Below are 19,501 nucleotides of genomic sequence, written 5' to 3'. Positions count from 1 at the left end.
CTATTCTCATGACTTTACTGGATTATGTTTAGACTGGTGCTGTAAGTGCAGGGAGAGTTTGAGAAACTTGTTGATGAATCCAGACTCCCACACACAAAATGAGATTTCTGAATGTGTGTGGTCGTTGGTATGCTGTCCCATTCTTTTTCTGCACAAATAGCAACAGATGGTTGGAGGGTGCCAAGAGGAGTGGGAATCCAGGAGGCAAATTTAAATTGCCCCACCTTCTCTTTTGCTGGGTCTCCTCTGGATGAACCCCAGGGGGAAGGAAGATTGTCGAAGAATTCTTTGGCCAAAAGACTGACTGGTATGCAGCCTTCTTAGGTGCCCCATACTTGGATCTAGGGAATGTAGAAACATCTCTTATCACCAATACCAGCTGTGTTAAGTAAGTGGCTTAGGTTTTCGATGCCTTGATTTCCACATATATATTGGGAAAGTGGTAGAATCTCATAGAACTTTTAGGAATAAATGGACTTAATATATTAATGTGCTTTACTTTAGAGCCAGAGATATCACTCTATAAGGTTTGGTGGAGCTGATGAGGAACTGATGAACATTTATGAAGTGAAGATTTATCAAAAGGTACATCGACCCTTTAAGGAGGTTATCTTGTGTCCAACATTCCTCTTGTGTCTCCAATCCCATCACACAGGATCCAGCATGCTAGCTATTTCACATGTTCATGAACATAGGCTTGTTTTGGCCTTAGGGCCTTGGCTCTTGCTATTCCCTCTCCTTGGAGTTCACATCTCCTGGAGCTTTAATTGGCTGCCTCCTACTCATTATTCAGGTTTCAACTCAAATGTCACCTCCTCAAGGAAGCATTGCCTAACCTTAGATAAAGTAGGCCCCTTCCCTCAATTTCTCTCATCCACATGGCTCTATTTTAACTTTCCCTAGCTATTCAGTATCTAAAAATTACCTTATATGTCTGTTTGCTTACAAAGTTCCTCAGTCTTATTCAGAGACTAGAATATGCCTGCATATGTTAAGTGCTCAACAGATATTTGTTAACTCCTAACTGGTGGGCTGATCGATTGACAAGAACAGGGCCCCAAAGCATATACATTGAAAACAGTATTAGTTAATAGCTTCAAAGAATAAGTAATTCTCGTCTGAAAAGAGCAAATACCCAAAGCAGACTTCATACAGAATGACAGCAGTAGGCTTTAGTGGAAAATTTCTCTCTCTCTCTCTTCTCTCTCTTTTTCTGTTCAGCCTTGAGGTGAAAGGCAAACTAAAGGAGAGTGTTGGTCATTGTAACCAGGTTCCTTCACTTAAAACAAAGTCAAAAGTTGAGAAAAGCTCTAGGTCCTTTAGATGCCCATGTCTGTCCTCAGCCTGGTGAAATAAACTTGTATCGTGGAGAGCTTAGCCTCTCCTACATACTCCCCTGCCTCACTTCTGAGGTCCGAAATGAAGGGAATCCAACAAACTACAGTAATACTTGACTTAGACCAGTGACTTGCACATGCTAGAAGCTTAATAAGTTCCACTGGTCTTATTACTTGTACAAAGGCCTAACAGTACCTAGGGACCTGTACGTTTCCTAGAGATATTTAACTTGTGGTCTTAAGATTGGAGCATCAATTTTCAACCTTCAGAAAACCAAGATCCAGTTAAGCAACTGCTCAGGAATGTAAAAGTTCCGTTTAAATAAGTATGTGCCTAGCTGTTTCTACTTTAAAAATTGTTCTAACGTCTAAATGGTTCTTCCCAGTTAAATACGATATTCTTTAATATTCATGTACTGTTATTTTAATTTTAAATTTCTATTTTTATAGGCAAAGGACAATTGAGCAGAAAAATGTTATACCCTCTCTCTCATGCTGTGAAGCAACCTGTTTTACTGTTTAAGCCTGTGTTTGTTCTGTTTCAATTGTACAGAGGAAACAGTTCTGGCGCCTTTAAAAATCAAAGATCTATCACTCAACAGGAGAACATAGCAACCTAGGAAAGGGAATTATGAGGAACAGAGAAAAGACACAGTGCTTCTAAAACCTTACCGGGCTTATGAATCACCTAGGAATCTTGTAAAAATGTAGATTCTAATTCAAGTATATCTTGGGTGGAGTCTGAGAGTCCGCATTTCTAACAAGCTCTAGGTGATGCTTGTTCCGCTGGTCCTTGTGTTTAAGGATGATGCTGTTTGGGTCACGTGGCTCGAGAAATAAAAATCACTTTAGAGCATTTAGTATTGTACTTAACAGTTATAGTAAAATTAAGCCAGTACTATTTTATTTAACCTACAAAAATGACCCAAAATTCTTCCTCATCCATGCAGAGATGAAGCCTCTTTCTCCTTTCCTTGAGTCAGGATGACCACATGACTAGCTTTGGACAACAGACAATAGCAACCTGCTGGAGGCAAGACCTGAAAAGTACTTGTGCACTGAGACTTGCAGTCTCCTGCTGCTCTTAAAACCCTTCCATCACCACACAGTTGCACCAGAGCTAGCCTTCTGGAGGATGAAAGGCCGCATGGAAGAGAAGCAAGGTCCCCCTGCTAACAGCCTGCCAATCGCCATCCCTTTGAGTGAAGCCATCCTAGGTTATACAGTCTCCAGCTAATTCTCCAGTTAACCACAGTCAAGCTGGCTTATACAGAAGATCTGACCCAACACACAGGACCATGAGCTAGATAAAATGATTGTTGTTTTAACCACCAACGTTTTTGTTTGTTGGCTTTGTTTTATTTTTTTCATGCAGCCTCTAAGATATGAACTGATACTTAAGAAGGAGCAATAAGAGTTTAAGTCAGAGGTGCATAACACCATTTGTGCTTATGATTCTTTTTCCTTCTCGTCTTCATTCTACGTGGTATAATTTTGGTCTCATATAATAGAAATGGATATCAGTAGTTACTGCAATAGAATTTGAACTATTTTTCTATATTATAATTAAATTTATTTTTACCTTGTATTTCACTATGTTGAATCCTCCTGTTTAGAAGTTAAGTCACGTGCCCAGGTCACACAGTTTGTAAATGGCAGAACCCTGTTTTAGCCTAGCACAGAGTCAGAAATTTCAAAAGTTCCTTGCAGTAAGTTATTCAGTGTCTCAATTCTTCTGCTAAGATGCAAATACAGAATTACATTCTGAAGGACATGATCTCCAGCCCTCACCTGTTTCATGTTTGAGAAGGTAATGCTAGGCTCAGTTACAAAGGAATGATCTTACACTGATATGAGATGCCAATGGCAAACCCTCTTGGGGGAAGGACTCAACATCAGCCAGTCCTTGACCCAGAGTCCTTAGACAGACAGCACTGGTGTTGCACTGTTCCTTTGCAGGTTTACTCACTGTTGGGCAGCCTCTCCCAATGTTGATGGTCCTTGACCATCTGGGCTCATCTCAAAACCTGTCAATCTCCACCATATTTTTTCTTTTTCACAGCCAGGTGAAATACCTATTACTCACAGTCTCATGGCCATGACTATATATTAAAAGCTGCTCACTACGGACTTGGGCAGTGTTCCTTACTTTGTGCCTCCTATTGAAGTGACCTCCACCTCCTCTGCTCCCTCCTATTCTTCCACGTTGAGAATCATCACGTTAAAAGAAGCTTTTCAAACTGGTATTCCACAAGCTGAATAACGCCTGCAGTGTCACTTGCTTATGAATAGCATAGGATTCTTAAAAATTAGAATTTGAAAGCCTTTAATCAAACCATGTACTTTGCAGATAGCACAGGCCATATACTCCCTATCACCCAGCTGCTTCCCACATCACAGCACCTTACCAGACTGCAAAGGCCTCTGATTGTACATCAGCTGTATGCTAATCTTTCTCGTCGAGAATTTGCATATACTGCGACCACTATAACTACCAAGCACGTTCCAGGGATTCCCTGATCTTTAGATCCAGATGTAACCTCTGTCCACATCTCTAACTGCTTACTCTTATTTTTTATTTATTTATTTGGCTGCACCTCACAGCTTGTGGCATCTTAGTTCCCCAACCAGGGATTGAACCCGGGCCCTCGGCAGTGAGAGCTCGGAGTCCCAACCGCTGGACCGCCAGGGTTAACTGCTTACTCTTAGCTCTGTAAGTTAGAGTTTTCTTTCACATCTTATTCTTCCTTTCCTCCCATCTACCCTAAATCAATCCATTCATTGAAATCATCTTAAATTGTTTCTTGGAAAAAGCACCATTTAAAAGATTGTCAATCCCATTGCAAAACTATTTTTGTACTTATCCTGTCATGTCCATCTCTCATGTTAATATAGTCAGCCTCACACAATATCTCACTTGGGCAGATATGGGAAGCTCCCAGCTGCTCTCCTTGATTTCAGTATCCTTTTCCCTGCCCTTCGTGTTCAAGACCATCATCAGGATTATATTCCTTGTACCCACATTTTGGAAATCATAATCCAGGTTGAAGGTCTTCCCAATCTGGCTCTGAGCTAACACTCCAGTCTCATCTCTCCACAATCCCCTCTCTTTCATTCCTGTGCTCCAGACACCATAAGCATCTCAGAAGCCCCTGTAGTTTTTTCACAGACTTTGCCTAATGACCGGAGTGGCCTCCCTCTGTCTATCTGGTCAACCCCTCCTCCTTTTCTCCCACCTCCTCTGACTGTCCTTGCTCAATTAGCTAGAGAAATCTCTCCAATCCCAGTTCTTGCTTACATCTCTGCCATAGCATGAATCATACTGCCTTGTTACCCATCACCTCCACTCCAGATCTAAGAATACCTAAGGCAGGCACCACTTTTTATCTAACTTTATCTCATCAGCTAAATCTCCATTTGACTTAAACTAACGAAAAAAAATAAGAACTGCAACAGACATTTATGCTAAATTATTAAAAGGTATTCTCAAGGTGCCTGTGAGAGATTAAGAAGTGGTTCCAGAGAATGGGAGATGATGGAATAAAGACATAAATGCATCCAACTGGTTAATTTACTACAGAAGGCTCACTGCTCATGGATGGTGGGGGATTTCCTATACAAACTAGATCTGTGAAATGAAGCCATATATAAATGGCATTAATGTGTGTGACTTCGAAAGTTTGCACCTTCCTGGGTTAATAATTTGTGCCTATACGTCAATGTAATATAAAGGCTTTTTATATTTAGCTCAGATTCCCCAGGCTATTGATTAGGCAAGAATTCAAACCAGTTAATAAAGTTGATTCAACAAGAATCTCTACAAAGCCAGCATTGTGCCAGACTGCACTAAGAGGAAAGGGGGCAGGTTTATCACTGTAATGTGGCAATTCCAATGCTCTTTGTATATGGTTTCTCATATATGATAGTCTTTCACATCTTTAGAGGTAGATATTAAAGGAGACTAAAAGCAGGAAAATAACAAGTCTTTCCTTAAGGAATTTCATTTTACCTGCAAAGACAAAATTAGCAACATCTGGAAAACAGGATAATTAAATGCCAAGATGTATCAGGGACAGAACTTACTACAGAATCAAATTGGTTCCATTACTTGTGGCTAGGATGAGGAGGTAAGACTTGCTAATACCAAGCAGAAGAACTATAGTTGTCTGGCTATCCCCATAAATTCTTGGGGCCTGACAGAAAACTGATTCTTGCACCAGCATTCTGTTACAGTGTTTGAGATCTAAACCTTAGAATCACTTCTTGGTATGGTGAGAGCCAAGTTAAAGTCAAATATACCTATGGGTTTACAATTAAATAAATGCTTCCTAAGCTGTTTTGGCACATTGGTTTGATGTTAACAGATGTCCCAAATAAGTGGGTGAAACCATGAAAAACAAGATTTCTCGTGATTGAGATAGTGTGTTGTGAATCGCAAAGAACAGAGTCTAGTGCATTTCACAAATATATTTAAACATTCTTACCTCCACAGAGTATTTTAAGTAACATGGCATTAAACTATTTTCAGACATTAAAACCTTTGCAAAAATAATTTGGCTGGACAGCCACTTAATAAGATGCGGCAATGAAATGCTTGTGAGCTCCCAGAAGGAACACTGAAGACCCCAAAGCCCAAACCTCCACCTGCCTCTTCAGGAAGGAGGGAGGAAATGGCAATGGGAAGGAAGGATGGTTCCAAGGCATCAAGAACAGATTCCGACAGGGATCTCAGTCGGTGCCCCAGCCAGATGAAGGAAAGGGAACCAAAAGATGTTTCTATCTGTGTTGTAATGGAGTTTCTCAAGGAGAAGAAGAAAGCAGCAAAAGAGATATTGAGGGTGAAATATGTACAACATTTCAGGGGGATAATCTGGCCTTATGTATTGAAAGTCTTTTAAAACTCTCCACTCTTTGAATACCAATACTACTTCTGGAATTAAAATTTAAAGACACAGTTGCCTAAATGTACAAGGGTATATGTCCTAGTCTGTTCAGGCTGCTATAACAAACTACCATAGACTTGGTGGTTAAACAACAAACATTTCTTTCTCACAGTTCTGCAGGCTTGGAAGTCCAATGTCAAGGCACCTACAGATTCAGTATCTGGTGAGAGCCTGCCTCCTAGTTCATGGACATCCGTATTCTCACTGTCCTCACATGTCAGAAAGGGCCTGAGAGCTCTCTGGGTCTCTATTATAAGAGCACCAATCTCATTCATGAGGGCTCCACTCTCATGACCTAATAACCTCTGGCAGGCCCCACCTCCGAATACCATCACATTGGGGATTAGGTTTCAATATATGAATTCTGGGGGGCACAAACATCCAGTCTATAGTAGTATATGTATGAGGAAGTTCATCCCAGTCATTTCATAAGAGCTAAAAACCATAAACAACATAATTGGTAAAAAAGGGAGATGGGTAAAATAAATAGAATGGTCTGTAGCCATTGAAGATGATCCTATCAATTTGTATTCTGGATATGGGGATATATCAACAATGAAAAAAAATAGTTACAAAGTAATATGTATAATGTTATCATATTTTTAGAAAATATAGATATATGTGAAATAGTAAAATTCTAAAAGAATATGTACCCAAAACTTAATAGTTTATCTCCAGGTGGTTGAATTTTAGGTGACAATCTTCATTTAAAATATTTTTTCTTGCTTTTTTCTCCCATTTTTCATTTCTCTATAATAAAAAGGTAACACTTAGACATCCATGAGAAATACATACAGATTGACAGTGATAAGAAAACTGAGGTGTAATATAAGCCAGGAACTGCCTAAGGCTAGCATGTACAAGGGCTTTCTATACTTACTGCCTTACCAACAGTAAAACCAAACTTTATTAAGAGTCCTACTAAGTGCTAAGTACTGAGATAGACACAGACTTCGCATTCTACGTGTTTGAAATCTAATAGGACAGAGAACAAGATTCAGAAGACGTGAGGTTTTTGTCCAAATTCTAGCACCCATCTTGGGCAATCACTTAACATTTCTGGCCCTTCAATTCCTGAATTATAAACTAGGAAATTAATGATACTTGAGTTACTTTTTCAGGATAGAATTTGTGAGTGCTCCAACAGAGTGCTTCTTAAAATTTAATTTTAACCTGGAACTAATGGTAAAATGCAGATTTGATTCAATGGGTCTAGGAAGACACCCTAAACTTCTGCCTTTCTAACATGCTCCAGGCCTGCTAGTCCTATGCTTATATTTTCAAGTTGCAAAATTCGAATATACACGATATCATTGAATTTTCCCCAAGAATCCTTTAAGATAGCCATCCTTGGTCCTATGTCACTGATAATGGAGTGACCTGTGTAGGATCAAACTGAGAGAACATGGCAAAGCAAGGAACCCCAGCTGAAGTCTTTTTATTCCTAATCTCCAAGATGTTAAGGTCCCATTCAGTTCTAAAATACTATAATTAGAAATGGCTGCCACACTCATATAAAGTGAACCACGCCAGGAGCAGTATTGGTAAAGGTAAGCTGCTAATATAGTTCAGAGGAATAAGAGATCACTTTACATGGGAATCAGTTAAAAAATGTCATAGAAGGGAACTTCCCTGTCACTCCAGTGGTTAAGACTCTGTGCTTCCACTGCAGGGGACATGGGTTCGATCCCTGGTCAGGGAACTAGGATCCTACATGCCGCGTGGCGTGGGCAAGAAAAAAAAAAAAAAAACGTCATAGAGGAAATTTGACATCAGCCTTGAAGGATGGCTAGAATGAAGGCAAGCAAAGATGGAGAGAGTATATACAGCAGTTAGGTATAATATGGCATGATCAGAGCACATGGCAGTGCAGACGAAGCTTATAGAGAGGGGCCCAGGACAGCAGATCAGGCCTCAGGAACTAACCCAGGTATTTATTACGAAAGTCAAAGATAACCCTAAGGTGTTCAGTCTTAGAGGCTAGGAGAATACAGGAAACTAAAGTTTTCAGTATAGCATTGGAAGCCCTTTTAAAAAAAAAATTTATGGTTCATTTAATGGCAAATGGTAATCATCCAATTAACAATGGTTATCTTCAAAAGTTATTACACTAGCTGTGCTGTCATTTCTCAAGGTTGGTCACATACCTAAAGTCACACACACTTCCCACATAAGATGTATCATACAAAGCAGACTTGGTTTATCACCAGTATTTATAAAACCAGGCCTAGGGAAAGAACTAGGTCTGGGGACCAATGGATGGTCTTAATATAGCGAATGTTTGGAAGCCCTTTACCAACTTCCTTCCTCTCCCAACACAGGTTCCATTTGTCCCTGTATATCTTCTTCCCCCGGAGAACTAGGGAATTAATCCACTCATCATGATATATGCATTTCAGTTCCCCATCATAGGTATGCCTTCACGATGCCCATCTCTCCAGTCAGTGAGCCTTGAGTCCTTAAACTACTTCATACACTTTACTTCCTTCACTGGTCCCATTTGACCTGTCAGCTCTTCACATTTGTATGTTCTAGAGACATTTACTCTCAAGCACTGGGCCATATATAATTATTACCGGCTAAGTCTCTCAGTGTCTGCTGCTCTTCCCTACCTAAAGCTCCAGGAGGAAAGCACTAAGTAATTGCATTTCTTTGGTTTACTCCCATGACTTAATATCAATGCAAGATGTTAGGTGTTGCCTTAGTGCTAACCATATCACTACCTTGTTTTAAGAGGAGGATAAGCTTGATAAGAAAAATGACCTTTTTTTAATGTGTTCCTCCTAAGTGGATCTCCCGAGAGAAACCTTACAACCCTCACCCTTTGGCCCCATATACATCTTCAGAGGTGCTCTGTGAAAGGCCAGTTATATGCTGTGTGCCCACAGGAACAACAGAGTTAATTCTCTCCTTTTGAAATTGTGACTCCCACCCTCCTCCCCTACATCTAAACGTTTCCTTTTAAAGAAAAGCCAGTGCTCACTGCTACTGAAAAGTAAAGACAACCACATAAAGACCAAGGTCCAGGCTGGAGCAAGCAATGACAGAACATTAAAATCACCACTTGAATTTGTCTTTCCTTGAACACTGCCAAAGATGACTATCGGAAGGCCAATCCTCAGAATGCATGCTCATTTCAGACTTTTGTCACTTTCACCTCTATGTTCACAAACTATTTTGACTCAAATAAACGAATTGGAGGTGGCCTTCAGTTGAGATGAAATGGGAGAGGTACAACATTTCAAGAAAAAAAAACAAAAAAACAACTGCATGTGACCACCCCCCTAGCACCCCATCACAACATAAAGTACCAAGAAGAAGCAAGGAGGGTTTATTATGCAAAGGTTAATGTATCCGTATAAGGTTTAGAAGAGGAGGAATTAATTACCTCTCCCTCCTCCAAACTATACTTCTGGCCTCTCCAGCTGCATCGAGCTTGCTCTTCCACCTCTTAGTTCCAGATTGTGTTTTGGCAATCAGATCCATACTTCACGTACCCCTGAGTTCCTTCCCATTTGCTGAGTCCACGTTTTCAAGATTCTTATCCTTTCTTACCCCACTCCCCAATCCCATGTTGGCCTAATGGCTTGAGGTGCCTTTCTTGCTCAGCTACTATGGCAGTTCAGCAAGATATGCTAAATATCTTTCCCCATACAAACACGGAAAATAACAAGGGTGTTTTTAAAGTGTGTAAAATATCTCTCATCAGCATCCGACGCTGAAGGAGAAGACATTTACCAAAAGAGACCTGTGCTTAGCCCAGAAAAAGAGCTTGATCATGTATATACACAATCGTCACATTACAGCCTGATGCATTAGATGTTCTCACAAGAGAGGTAAAGAGTTATAAGAGATCAAACATGAGGAAAGAAAGAAGTTTATGTGAGCTCTTTCCTCTTTTTTACTTTTTTAGTGTGTTGGACCCTAAGAGGCATGACATTAAAACTCATGAAAACCAGCTATATCAGCCTGCTTTGGTGACTCAAAAGTTGTCGTTTCTCGACTCAACTTTGCTGAAACACTTGATTCATGTTGTTCTTATTTAACCTAATTTGCATTGATTTAATCAGGGCTGGTATGCTTTAAATACATAATAAATTGGGATTCTGCAACTTAGATGACTTAGAAAAGCTAAATTTCAATAAAGCTCATTTCAATCTGTTAATGTATACGGTTCTGCCAAGGGGTTTAAAACCGTAGAAAAGATGCAAACTTGCCACATTAGAAGTGGGAAAGATTTAAAGATACCATCCAGATGAAATGATCTGCAGGGCAATAATGTGAAAAGCAATATATATATGTACATATGTATTTTTTAATTACAGCCTAGACATATCTTCTACGTTTTGAGTATCATACTTAGAAGAAAGCTCACATATAAATGCAGTGAATTTAATTTTATTTTCCTTCCTTCTTGCCAACACTCAACTCTTTTCTGCCTCTGTACCAGCTCTACAAATCAAGTGACATCCAAAGTGGGACCTCTTCTTGCCCATTTGGCAGGCTCTAGCACCACTTTGCAAGCTGCCTGCATTAGGAGAATTTTCTTCCTAGCAGCCATGGGGATTGGGTGGCTTGTACTCACAATACTGGCTGAATGGTTGGCCAATGTTTACCCCTGCCTGCCCCAGCTCCCCAACCCTTTAGAGGTTATGGCTCAATCAGACGGCTTGCTGTGAGGAATAATTGTCTTGGCAAGAGGTGAAAACTCTTGATGGTGAAATTGTCTGTCTGTTAAAGTGTTCCGCAGCACCCTGGAGGTGCCAGTGCCCAGTCCAGAGTCAGGCAGGAGGCAAGAGGGCTGGAGAGGTGACCATCAAGAACGGGAAAGGAAGGCCACCACTTTGGTGCGAGACAGAAAATAACCTATCTGTGCCGGTAACAAGCTGTGAGACCTCGGATAATCACCCGATGTCTCTGTACCTCAGTTTCGTCATGTGCAAAATTCAGATTTTCTAATGTCTCTTTTAGCTCCTAAGGCAGCATGTGATGTCTAGGACATTTCAGCTTTGTTTTCTTTCCAATTGAAGGATGCATCTCAGAGATGAATGACCAGGCCAGAGCTCAGAGGAATACGAAACGGAATGATTCATGCCCCTGTTCATAAAACTTTTCCTGAAAAGTACTACTAGTCTTTGGTGACTTTGATTCCACTGGTTAGTAGTGTCTTCAGCTCGAATGTAAGGAGCAACTTAGTTATTTGTCCAAAGCCAGCCCAACCCTGGAGCTTTGGTAACCCACCTCATTCTTATCAATGAGAGCACAACTATAGATAATGTCCACTTATTTTCAGTTCCTAAGAGTCAGATATGATGGGAATTAGAAGTGAGGAGCTGGAAATTCACATTGGATTCTCCCTATTGCCTCCTTGGGCATATTTGTCAAGAAGGTAGGCTTATCCACTCACTTCCAGCTGGGTTTCTCTTTTTTTTTTTTTTTTAACAGATGACCAACAGGTCCCTGACAACAGCAATGCAGACCCTCTCCAGACCAGCTGGAACAAGACAGAGCTCAACATAAGAAGCTTAAGGAGCCCATCCATAAATGAGTGTTAATGGAAATAATCAGGCCAAGACCTCTTCATGCTCAGATGATACAATTTAGTAACAGTCTCAAAGATTAAGTACTGGGTGTATATATAGAAAGGGGTAGGCTTCACGTGGGTTTAAACTACCCCTTCTCCTCTCATCCTCTCGCACATTCTCCTGGAGCGGAGTGTACTGCAGGGTTCTGTAATCACCATGAGTAGCACGTCAGGGTCAGCCCTCCCGGTGTCAGACATTAGAATCTTTCTTTAATCCACCCGGGACCCCACAGACATCTATGGAGACTGGTGAAGCCCCAGAGGGATCTCGGGCAAGAAAAACTCCCTGTACACAGACATAGGTTTCTGCCACTCTAGGTCTACCGCCAGGACCAGGATGGCTTTCCAAATCCGCTGAGTTTGGAAAGCATTCCCCCACCCACCACCTAAAATTGCTGGCTGACTGCAGAACTCCATTGCCCGCAAGGGAAAAAAGAAAAATCTCAGCCAAATCCCCACAATCATTGCTTTCCTCTAGCTTCTCTCAAGTTGCTTTTCTAAAGCAAAGGACCAAATGTTGATTTCTCTACAGATTCCTACGTATCTCTTACACGTAGACAGCTTTAAAGGGGGAGGGGGGAACGTTCCCCAAAGGGAAGGGGAGGGCGGAACAGAATATTTCAGTCTCCCACTTGGAAATATCTTGTCGTTGATGATGCTTTTCCAAACCTCCATCCCCCCTCCTTTTTTTTTTTTTTTTTCCTTTTTGGAAATATGGACCAAAAAGCTGAAAGTTATTTCCATTTCATCAAAGAACATATATTACTTTAGTGGCTCGGGAGAATGTTGGTTTTCTGCCCACCCCTTTTCAATCTGCCCAAGTCTGAGGTGCTCCGGGAAGACGCACAATCGTGAGCAGCTTACGACACTCAGTGAGCAGTAGGTGCCGGTGCAAGCTCGCGCCTCACACTGCCTGGCGGAGGGAAGGAGCCCGGGCGCCGGGCGCCGCTCCCCGCTCCCAGCGCCGCCACCCGAGCCGCCCGCCGCCCGCACCTCCCCGCCGCCCGCAAAGCATGAGCGAGCCCGCTCTCCGCAGCCGCCCCGGGCGCGAATGGCAGGCTGTCTCCGCGGAGCAAAAGGTGGCGCCGGTCAGTGGTCCTTTCCAATGACGGACATTAACCAGACTGTCAAATCCTGGGGAGTCGCGAGCCCCGAGTTTGGAGTTTTTTTTCCCCCACAACGTCACAGTCCGAACTGCAGAGGGAAAGGACAGCGGCAGGAAGGCGAAGCCCCGGCTCCCGCACGCAGTTGGGAAACTTGCGGGTCCTAGAAGTCGCCTCCCCGCCTCGCCGGCCGCCCTTGCAGCCCCGAGCGGAGCAGCAAAGTGAGACATTGTGCGCCTGCCAGATCCGCCGGCCGCGGACCGGGGCTGCCTCGGAAACACAGAGGGGTCTTCTCTCGCCCTGCATATAATTAGCCTGCACACAAAGGGAGCAGCTGAATGGAGGTTGTCACTCTCTGGAAAAGGGTGGGTAAGACACTTTTTAATTAAATTCTTTCCCGAAGATTTTTTTTTTTTCCCTCCCTTTGCTGCAGCATCTAACATGGACCAAATCACCATCTCTTTGATCTTTACGTGGCTGTGAACTTTCTATGCTGCCCAGCTTTCTGCATGCTTAGAGGTGAACGTGTGGCTTTGGGGAGGGGGGGTCCTGCTTTATTTCAATGTATTTATTTGATTTTTGCCCTTTTCTCCCCCTCCCCCGCTCCCCCTCCCTCGGAATAAAATATGATGTAGATTTCTGACCGAGCGCTTCCAATGGACATTCTCCAGCCTCTCTGGAAAGATTCTCGCTAATGGATTTCCTGCTGCTCGGTCTCTGTCTATACTGGCTGCTGAGGAGGCCCTCGGGGGTGGTCTTGTGTTTGCTGGGGGCCTGCTTTCAGATGCTGCCCGCCGCCCCCAGCGGGTGCCCGCAGCTGTGCCGGTGCGAGGGGCGGCTGCTGTACTGCGAGGCGCTCAACCTCACCGAGGCGCCCCACAACCTGTCCGGCCTGCTGGGCTTGTCCCTGCGCTACAACAGCCTCTCGGAGCTGCGCGCCGGCCAGTTCACGGGGTTAATGCAGCTCACGTGGCTCTATCTGGATCACAATCACATCTGCTCGGTGCAGGGGGACGCCTTTCAGAAACTGCGCCGAGTTAAGGAACTCACACTGAGTTCCAACCAGATCACCCAACTGGCCAACACCACCTTCCGGCCCATGCCCAACCTGCGCAGCGTGGACCTCTCGTACAACAAGCTGCAGGCGCTCGCGCCCGATCTCTTCCACGGGCTGCGGAAGCTCACCACGCTGCACATGCGGGCCAACGCCATCCAGTTCGTGCCCGTGCGCATCTTCCAGGACTGCCGCAGCCTCAAGTTTCTCGACATCGGATACAATCAGCTCAAGAGTCTGGCGCGCAACTCTTTCGCCGGCTTGTTCAAGCTCACCGAGCTGCACCTGGAGCACAACGACTTGGTCAAGGTGAACTTTGCCCACTTCCCCCGCCTCATCTCCCTGCACTCGCTCTGCCTGAGGAGGAACAAGGTGGCCATTGTGGTCAGCTCGCTGGACTGGGTATGGAACCTGGAGAAAATGGACCTGTCGGGCAACGAGATCGAGTACATGGAGCCCCATGTGTTCGAGACCGTGCCACACCTCCAGTCCCTGCAGCTGGACTCCAACCGTCTCACCTACATCGAGCCCCGTATCCTCAACTCCTGGAAGTCGCTGACGAGCGTCACCCTGGCCGGGAACCTCTGGGACTGTGGGCGCAACGTGTGCGCCCTGGCCTCATGGCTCAGCAACTTCCAGGGGCGCTACGATGGCAACTTGCAGTGCGCCAGCCCCGAGTACGCACAGGGCGAGGACGTCCTGGACGCAGTGTACGCTTTCCACCTGTGCGAGGAGGGGGCCGAGCCCACCAGCGGCCACCTGCTCTCCGCCGTCACCAACCGCAGCGACCTGGGATCCCCCGCCGGCCCGGCCACCACTCTCGCTGACGGCAGGGAGGGGCAGCCCGACAGCACGCCTGAGCTGGCTACCGTGGCCCTCCCAGGCGGCGAACACGCCGAGAACGCTGTGCAGATTCACAAGGTGGTCACCGGCACCATGGCCCTCATTTTCTCCTTCCTCATCGTGGTCCTGGTGCTCTATGTCTCTTGGAAGTGCTTCCCAGCCAGTCTCAGGCAGCTCAGACAGTGCTTTGTGACGCAGCGCAGGAAGCAAAAGCAGAAACAGACCATGCATCAGATGGCTGCCATGTCTGCCCAGGAATACTACGTTGATTACAAACCGAACCACATTGAGGGAGCCCTGGTCATCATCAACGAGTATGGCTCTTGTACCTGCCACCAGCAGCCCGCCAGGGAATGCGAGGTGTGATTGTCCCAGTGGCTCCCAACCCGTGCGCTACCAAATATGCCTGGACAGCCGGGGCGGGCCGGCAAGCACCAGGCTGGGGTCTCCTGTCTGTGCTCTGATATGCTCCTTGACTGAAACCGCAAGGGGATCTCTCCCAGAGACTTGACATTTTAGCTTTATTGTGTCTTAAAAACAAAAACGAGATAAAACACAACAAAACCCCACCCCACAACCTTCAGGACAGTCTATCTTAAATTTCATATGAGAACTCCTTCCTCCCTTTGAAGATCTGTCCATATTCAGGAATCTGAGAGTGTAAAAAGGTACCAATCATTGATTTTTTTTTTTGTAAACTTAAAATGTTTAAAATAAAATAGCATTTACAGTTTTTACAGACTGGTGTAACCTAAATGAATTGTTACCTGGTTAAGAGTGAAGTAACAGTTAGAATTTCCTCCCCCCACCGTGTGTGTATATGTGTGTGTGTGTGTGTGTGTGTGTGTGTGTGTGTGTGTGTAGGGGTGATCTAGTGGCCACAGGGAAAATCCAGAAATTCAGAAGTAGCCAGGCTCATTTTGAAACATTAAGAAGGACAAACAGCTTATCAGGTGGATGTACCCCACATGATTAAGGACTGAAAAAAGCAAGACCCTTTATATTATATTTGGGGGTGGGGGGGTGCAGTGCAATCTAGCCACTTCAAAGCAATTGAAAGGCAGACTGAGGACTGAGCATCCTTGCTCAGCCTTTAAGGCAGAGATCATTGCAAATGTTTTTTAAAAGGCAGTGCCACACAGTTTTTCTTATGAGCAGGAAACATTTTTGCACTTAATACAAGCATCTTTCAAATCGATTCAAAATCTCACCCCCAAATGCCACTGGTTCACTATTCTACGCCTTTGATTCACCAGACTTAGTAGCATTTGTTCCCTTTTCCATACTCTCTCAAGTGAAAGACCCTCATCTCCTGCTCTCTGTAGTCTGACTCAGGGAAATAAGGCGGAATACAAATGTTCGGTGATGAAAGCTGTGCTTTCTGGAGCATATTGGTAAGACTGCAGCAAGCTGAGGCTCTCAGCAGTGACAGCACACTCCTAGTTGCTCTGGGGAACAGTGGGAAAATCCTACCCTGGGCTGAACTCCTCCCTGGGTGCTGCTTGTAGCAGGAGACTTTAGGGGCAGACGGGATACAGAAGTGATGGGGATGCGGTGGGATGGGGAAAATGAGCTTTTGATCCTATGTTCCAATGTTACTGAAACAGGAATAATTTGTTAACCCAGGACAGAAAAGCTGCCTCTCTTCAGATTGCCCTGTTGTGTGATGCCTGCTTTCCTGTGTTGTCTTAGTTTTTTTCTGTGTTGGAGTCAGTGATTTCCCCTTCCCAACCTCATAGGTTTCCAGGTCCACAGAGGTGTGGGTTGTTTATTGAACTAAATTCAAGAGTGGTAGCAGGTGGCGATGTGGGGAAGGGACAGGGGAGGAGTATGTGTGATGGTCTTTCACTAGCTAGCAATTTAAGCAAATGTGTGATTGAAATAAACTGGCATGAGTGACAGCTGGTGAGCTAATGTTGCCCATGTCCAGAAGTTTTTCTCAAACTCAGGTGCTCACCCCTCTGAATGATCTTACAGACTGGCATCTTTCTTTTTTCCTTTTCTTTTGGGAGAGAGAGCCAAGTCTGAATAGCAGGAAGAGGGATGGGGGGAGAAAACATACACCACCCTCTCCCAAAATGCAAATGCCTCCGGCCACCTACCTAAAAAGGCACAATCAGCTGTTTGAAATGCAGAATGGCATCACCAGGAGGTTTACTTAATCTGAGGGTTGTTAGTAGATTTCTCTCCTACCAATGGAGAACCCAATATGCCTAAAAATACTGCTTCTAAGAGGTTCTTTCAAGAGAAATATTTTGCAAATGTCTCTAAGATGTTAAGCCTTGGTGGAGAGCTTCTTACACACGCACAGACGCGTGGGTGCGCGTGGGCGTGCGTGCGCACGCGTGCGCACACCCACCTCCCCATAATCTCATTTTCTCTGACCAGGAAACTTCATCTTATTTTGTTTATAATTAAAACATGACTTGATGACACATACCATGCACGCAACACCCATTTAAACTAGTAATGTTCTAGAAGAGAGACGCTTTGATAACTTTGAGGGGGTTTTGGATTTAGTCTAAGAATGATCATTTGGGAATGCCATTGTAAACAGCATCTCACTTGGAGGGTAGGGACTGCAGGAACATCTATAATGAAACCTCAATAAAGAGACCTCCTCTAGGAGACAACAGACCTTTTCTGGAAAAAAAAAAAATCCCCCAATTGTGCAGCTGAAGGATTCAATTCAATCCTTGGATTCCATGGATTTGATGTGCTCCTAGGAAGGTTCCTGAAATCCAGTGCCAAAAGCTGCTCTGGCTTGGTGCATTAAGGGCGGTGTTGGTGTGCTTACGGGGAAAGCTCCCAGAAGCAAAGCCTTATTGGCAAACATCAGAAGCACAGATCCACCCTACCCCCTAGAAATATGGATATTGGAAACTGGAGAATTTCTCTCCTACCTCTAAGACTTTTTCCCTCTTTATTCTTCTTTTGTAAATGTGGCCATGAGAAAAAGCTAGAGAATAATCATGCTTTGTTATTTGCTGCTGCCACCCCTACCCACTGTATGACTAAACACCACATATGTAGAAGATCTGAAGCCCAAGTAAATCTAATGAAATACTATTGTAAACAGGACTCTGTAACCTGAGACCTGGAGAACAAATGATGGTCATGAATACTGTGTTCTTAATTTGTTTGTGTGTGTTTGTGTGTGTGTGTGTGTCTGACTGTCTCTATGCTGTGTGCCTTTATAGGCAAGGAAATATGTTTCCTACACAAACAGAAATTTAGCTCACTTCATTTCATGCTCCTGCACCTCTTGCTTTGGAGAATGGCAGCAGATGGGGGAAGGCAAGAATGAGGGAAATTGGTAGATTTAACTAAGGTTTTATGACCCTTGAAATCTTTTCTTTCTTAAATTAATTGATCTTTAAGCTTCAAGAAACTTGCTCTGTCTGACCCCCTCTAAGGAAACTACTGAGCATTTAAAAGACAATCTGATTTTTTAAAGGTGTAGCACACTTTTTTTTGTTGTTCTTCCCTCAGAGGGTGCTGATCTCCTTGTCCTGTGCTGTGTGGAAGGAATTTAAGACCTGGGCATTGTCTCTTCCTGGGCATTGTGATGGATTAACCCTCCATTTGCAGTACCTTCCCAGCTGATTAAAGTTCAGCCCTAGTGTAGAGGTTTCTCAAATATTTATATAGAAAAAAAAGTCCTTTCAAATGACAAATGACACTCTCAGACCAGTCTTAGCCCCGATAGTTTTTTTTTTTTAGGTGGTACCAGAGTGAGCAGGTTAAATGAAACCCATCCTTTGGCCTTCACTCTGAGGAAACGCAGCCCCTGGGGCTCAGACTCCAGCCCTGATAGTTGAGACCACCAGCCAGCCCAGGCTCTCAAGACTGCAAAGTTGCCATCATAAAGAAAAGGTTATTCCAGTAAAAGGAAACTTTTAAAATTCATTTTTAATATTCTCTCAAGCTCTTCAAAGTCTAAGAGTGCCTTACCTTTTTTCCCCTGCCTTCAGGAAGGAGACATTCGGTATGACTTAGCATCAACAACACGTTTATGAGTACGTGTAAGTCATTAGAGGGGCAGACACTACCTGTTATTTCTCTCAAGTTTCCTGAGCAACTGCACACAGATCACTGGAGGGCTTAGGGGCCTCCTGTGTTGCTGGGTTACATTAATCGACTTGTCAGCAAGTTCGGCACTTATTCTGTCTGGTGCAGCCATGTAGAAGGAGGCACTGGTGGATCACACATCCTGGGATCATGAAAGGCATCAGATACCCTTCTCACAGAGAATATTATCAAGAGGCCAGAATTTATATGCTTTGGAGAATGGGTATTATAATGTTTCAGGGTAGTCAAAATAAGCATCAATTATATCCTCTAGATAGGTGGTTATGTTGGTTGATTTGGGCTTGCCATGGATGGAATATCAAATAGCAAGGAGTTAATTGGAATATGGCTATTAGGTTCCTGAAATATATTTTGGGAGAAGTTTAGGGATATACACATACATACATATACGTAAATGACATAAAATGACACATAATAGTCACACATACTACGTTGTCATGTATGTATGTATATATATATATATATATAAAACCACATGTATAACAACATACACGTGATCATATTATATAACTAATCCCTCCAGCATTAATTATCCTTCTGCTTTC

At 43.8% G+C, this 19,501-nt stretch overlaps 2 protein-coding genes and 1 non-coding gene across 4 annotated transcripts in view; 1 reads left to right on the top strand and 2 right to left on the bottom strand.

Annotated features, from left to right (window-relative positions):
* Positions 1–19,501, bottom strand: part of CTNNA2 (catenin alpha 2) — a 1,238,106-nt gene that overhangs the window by 364,207 nt on the left and 854,398 nt on the right. The window lies entirely within an intron of this gene.
* Positions 8,479–8,601, bottom strand: LOC116764864. The gene has a single exon (XR_004353067.1). It is a non-coding gene; the product is annotated as a small nucleolar RNA SNORA72 (small nucleolar RNA).
* On the top strand, positions 12,729–15,601 carry LRRTM1 (leucine rich repeat transmembrane neuronal 1). Its single transcript, XM_032653515.1, has 2 exons — positions 12,729–13,332; positions 13,603–15,601. Exon 2 carries the CDS (start codon positions 13,662–13,664, stop codon positions 15,228–15,230), a length of 1,569 nt encoding a protein of 522 aa, XP_032509406.1. The 5' UTR covers positions 12,729–13,332; positions 13,603–13,661; the 3' UTR covers positions 15,231–15,601.

This window comes from Phocoena sinus, chromosome 13 (genome assembly GCF_008692025.1).
Source record: "Phocoena sinus isolate mPhoSin1 chromosome 13, mPhoSin1.pri, whole genome shotgun sequence".
Classification (NCBI taxonomy): Eukaryota; Metazoa; Chordata; class Mammalia; order Artiodactyla; family Phocoenidae; genus Phocoena; species Phocoena sinus.
This window is presented reverse-complemented; position numbering and strand designations above follow the sequence as displayed.

Bases quoted from the DNA above. Each gene is read 5' to 3' on its own strand.
- LRRTM1 (XM_032653515.1), top strand. From the start codon at position 13,662: ATGGATTTCCTGCTGCTCGGTCTCTGTCTATACTGGCTGCTGAGGAGG.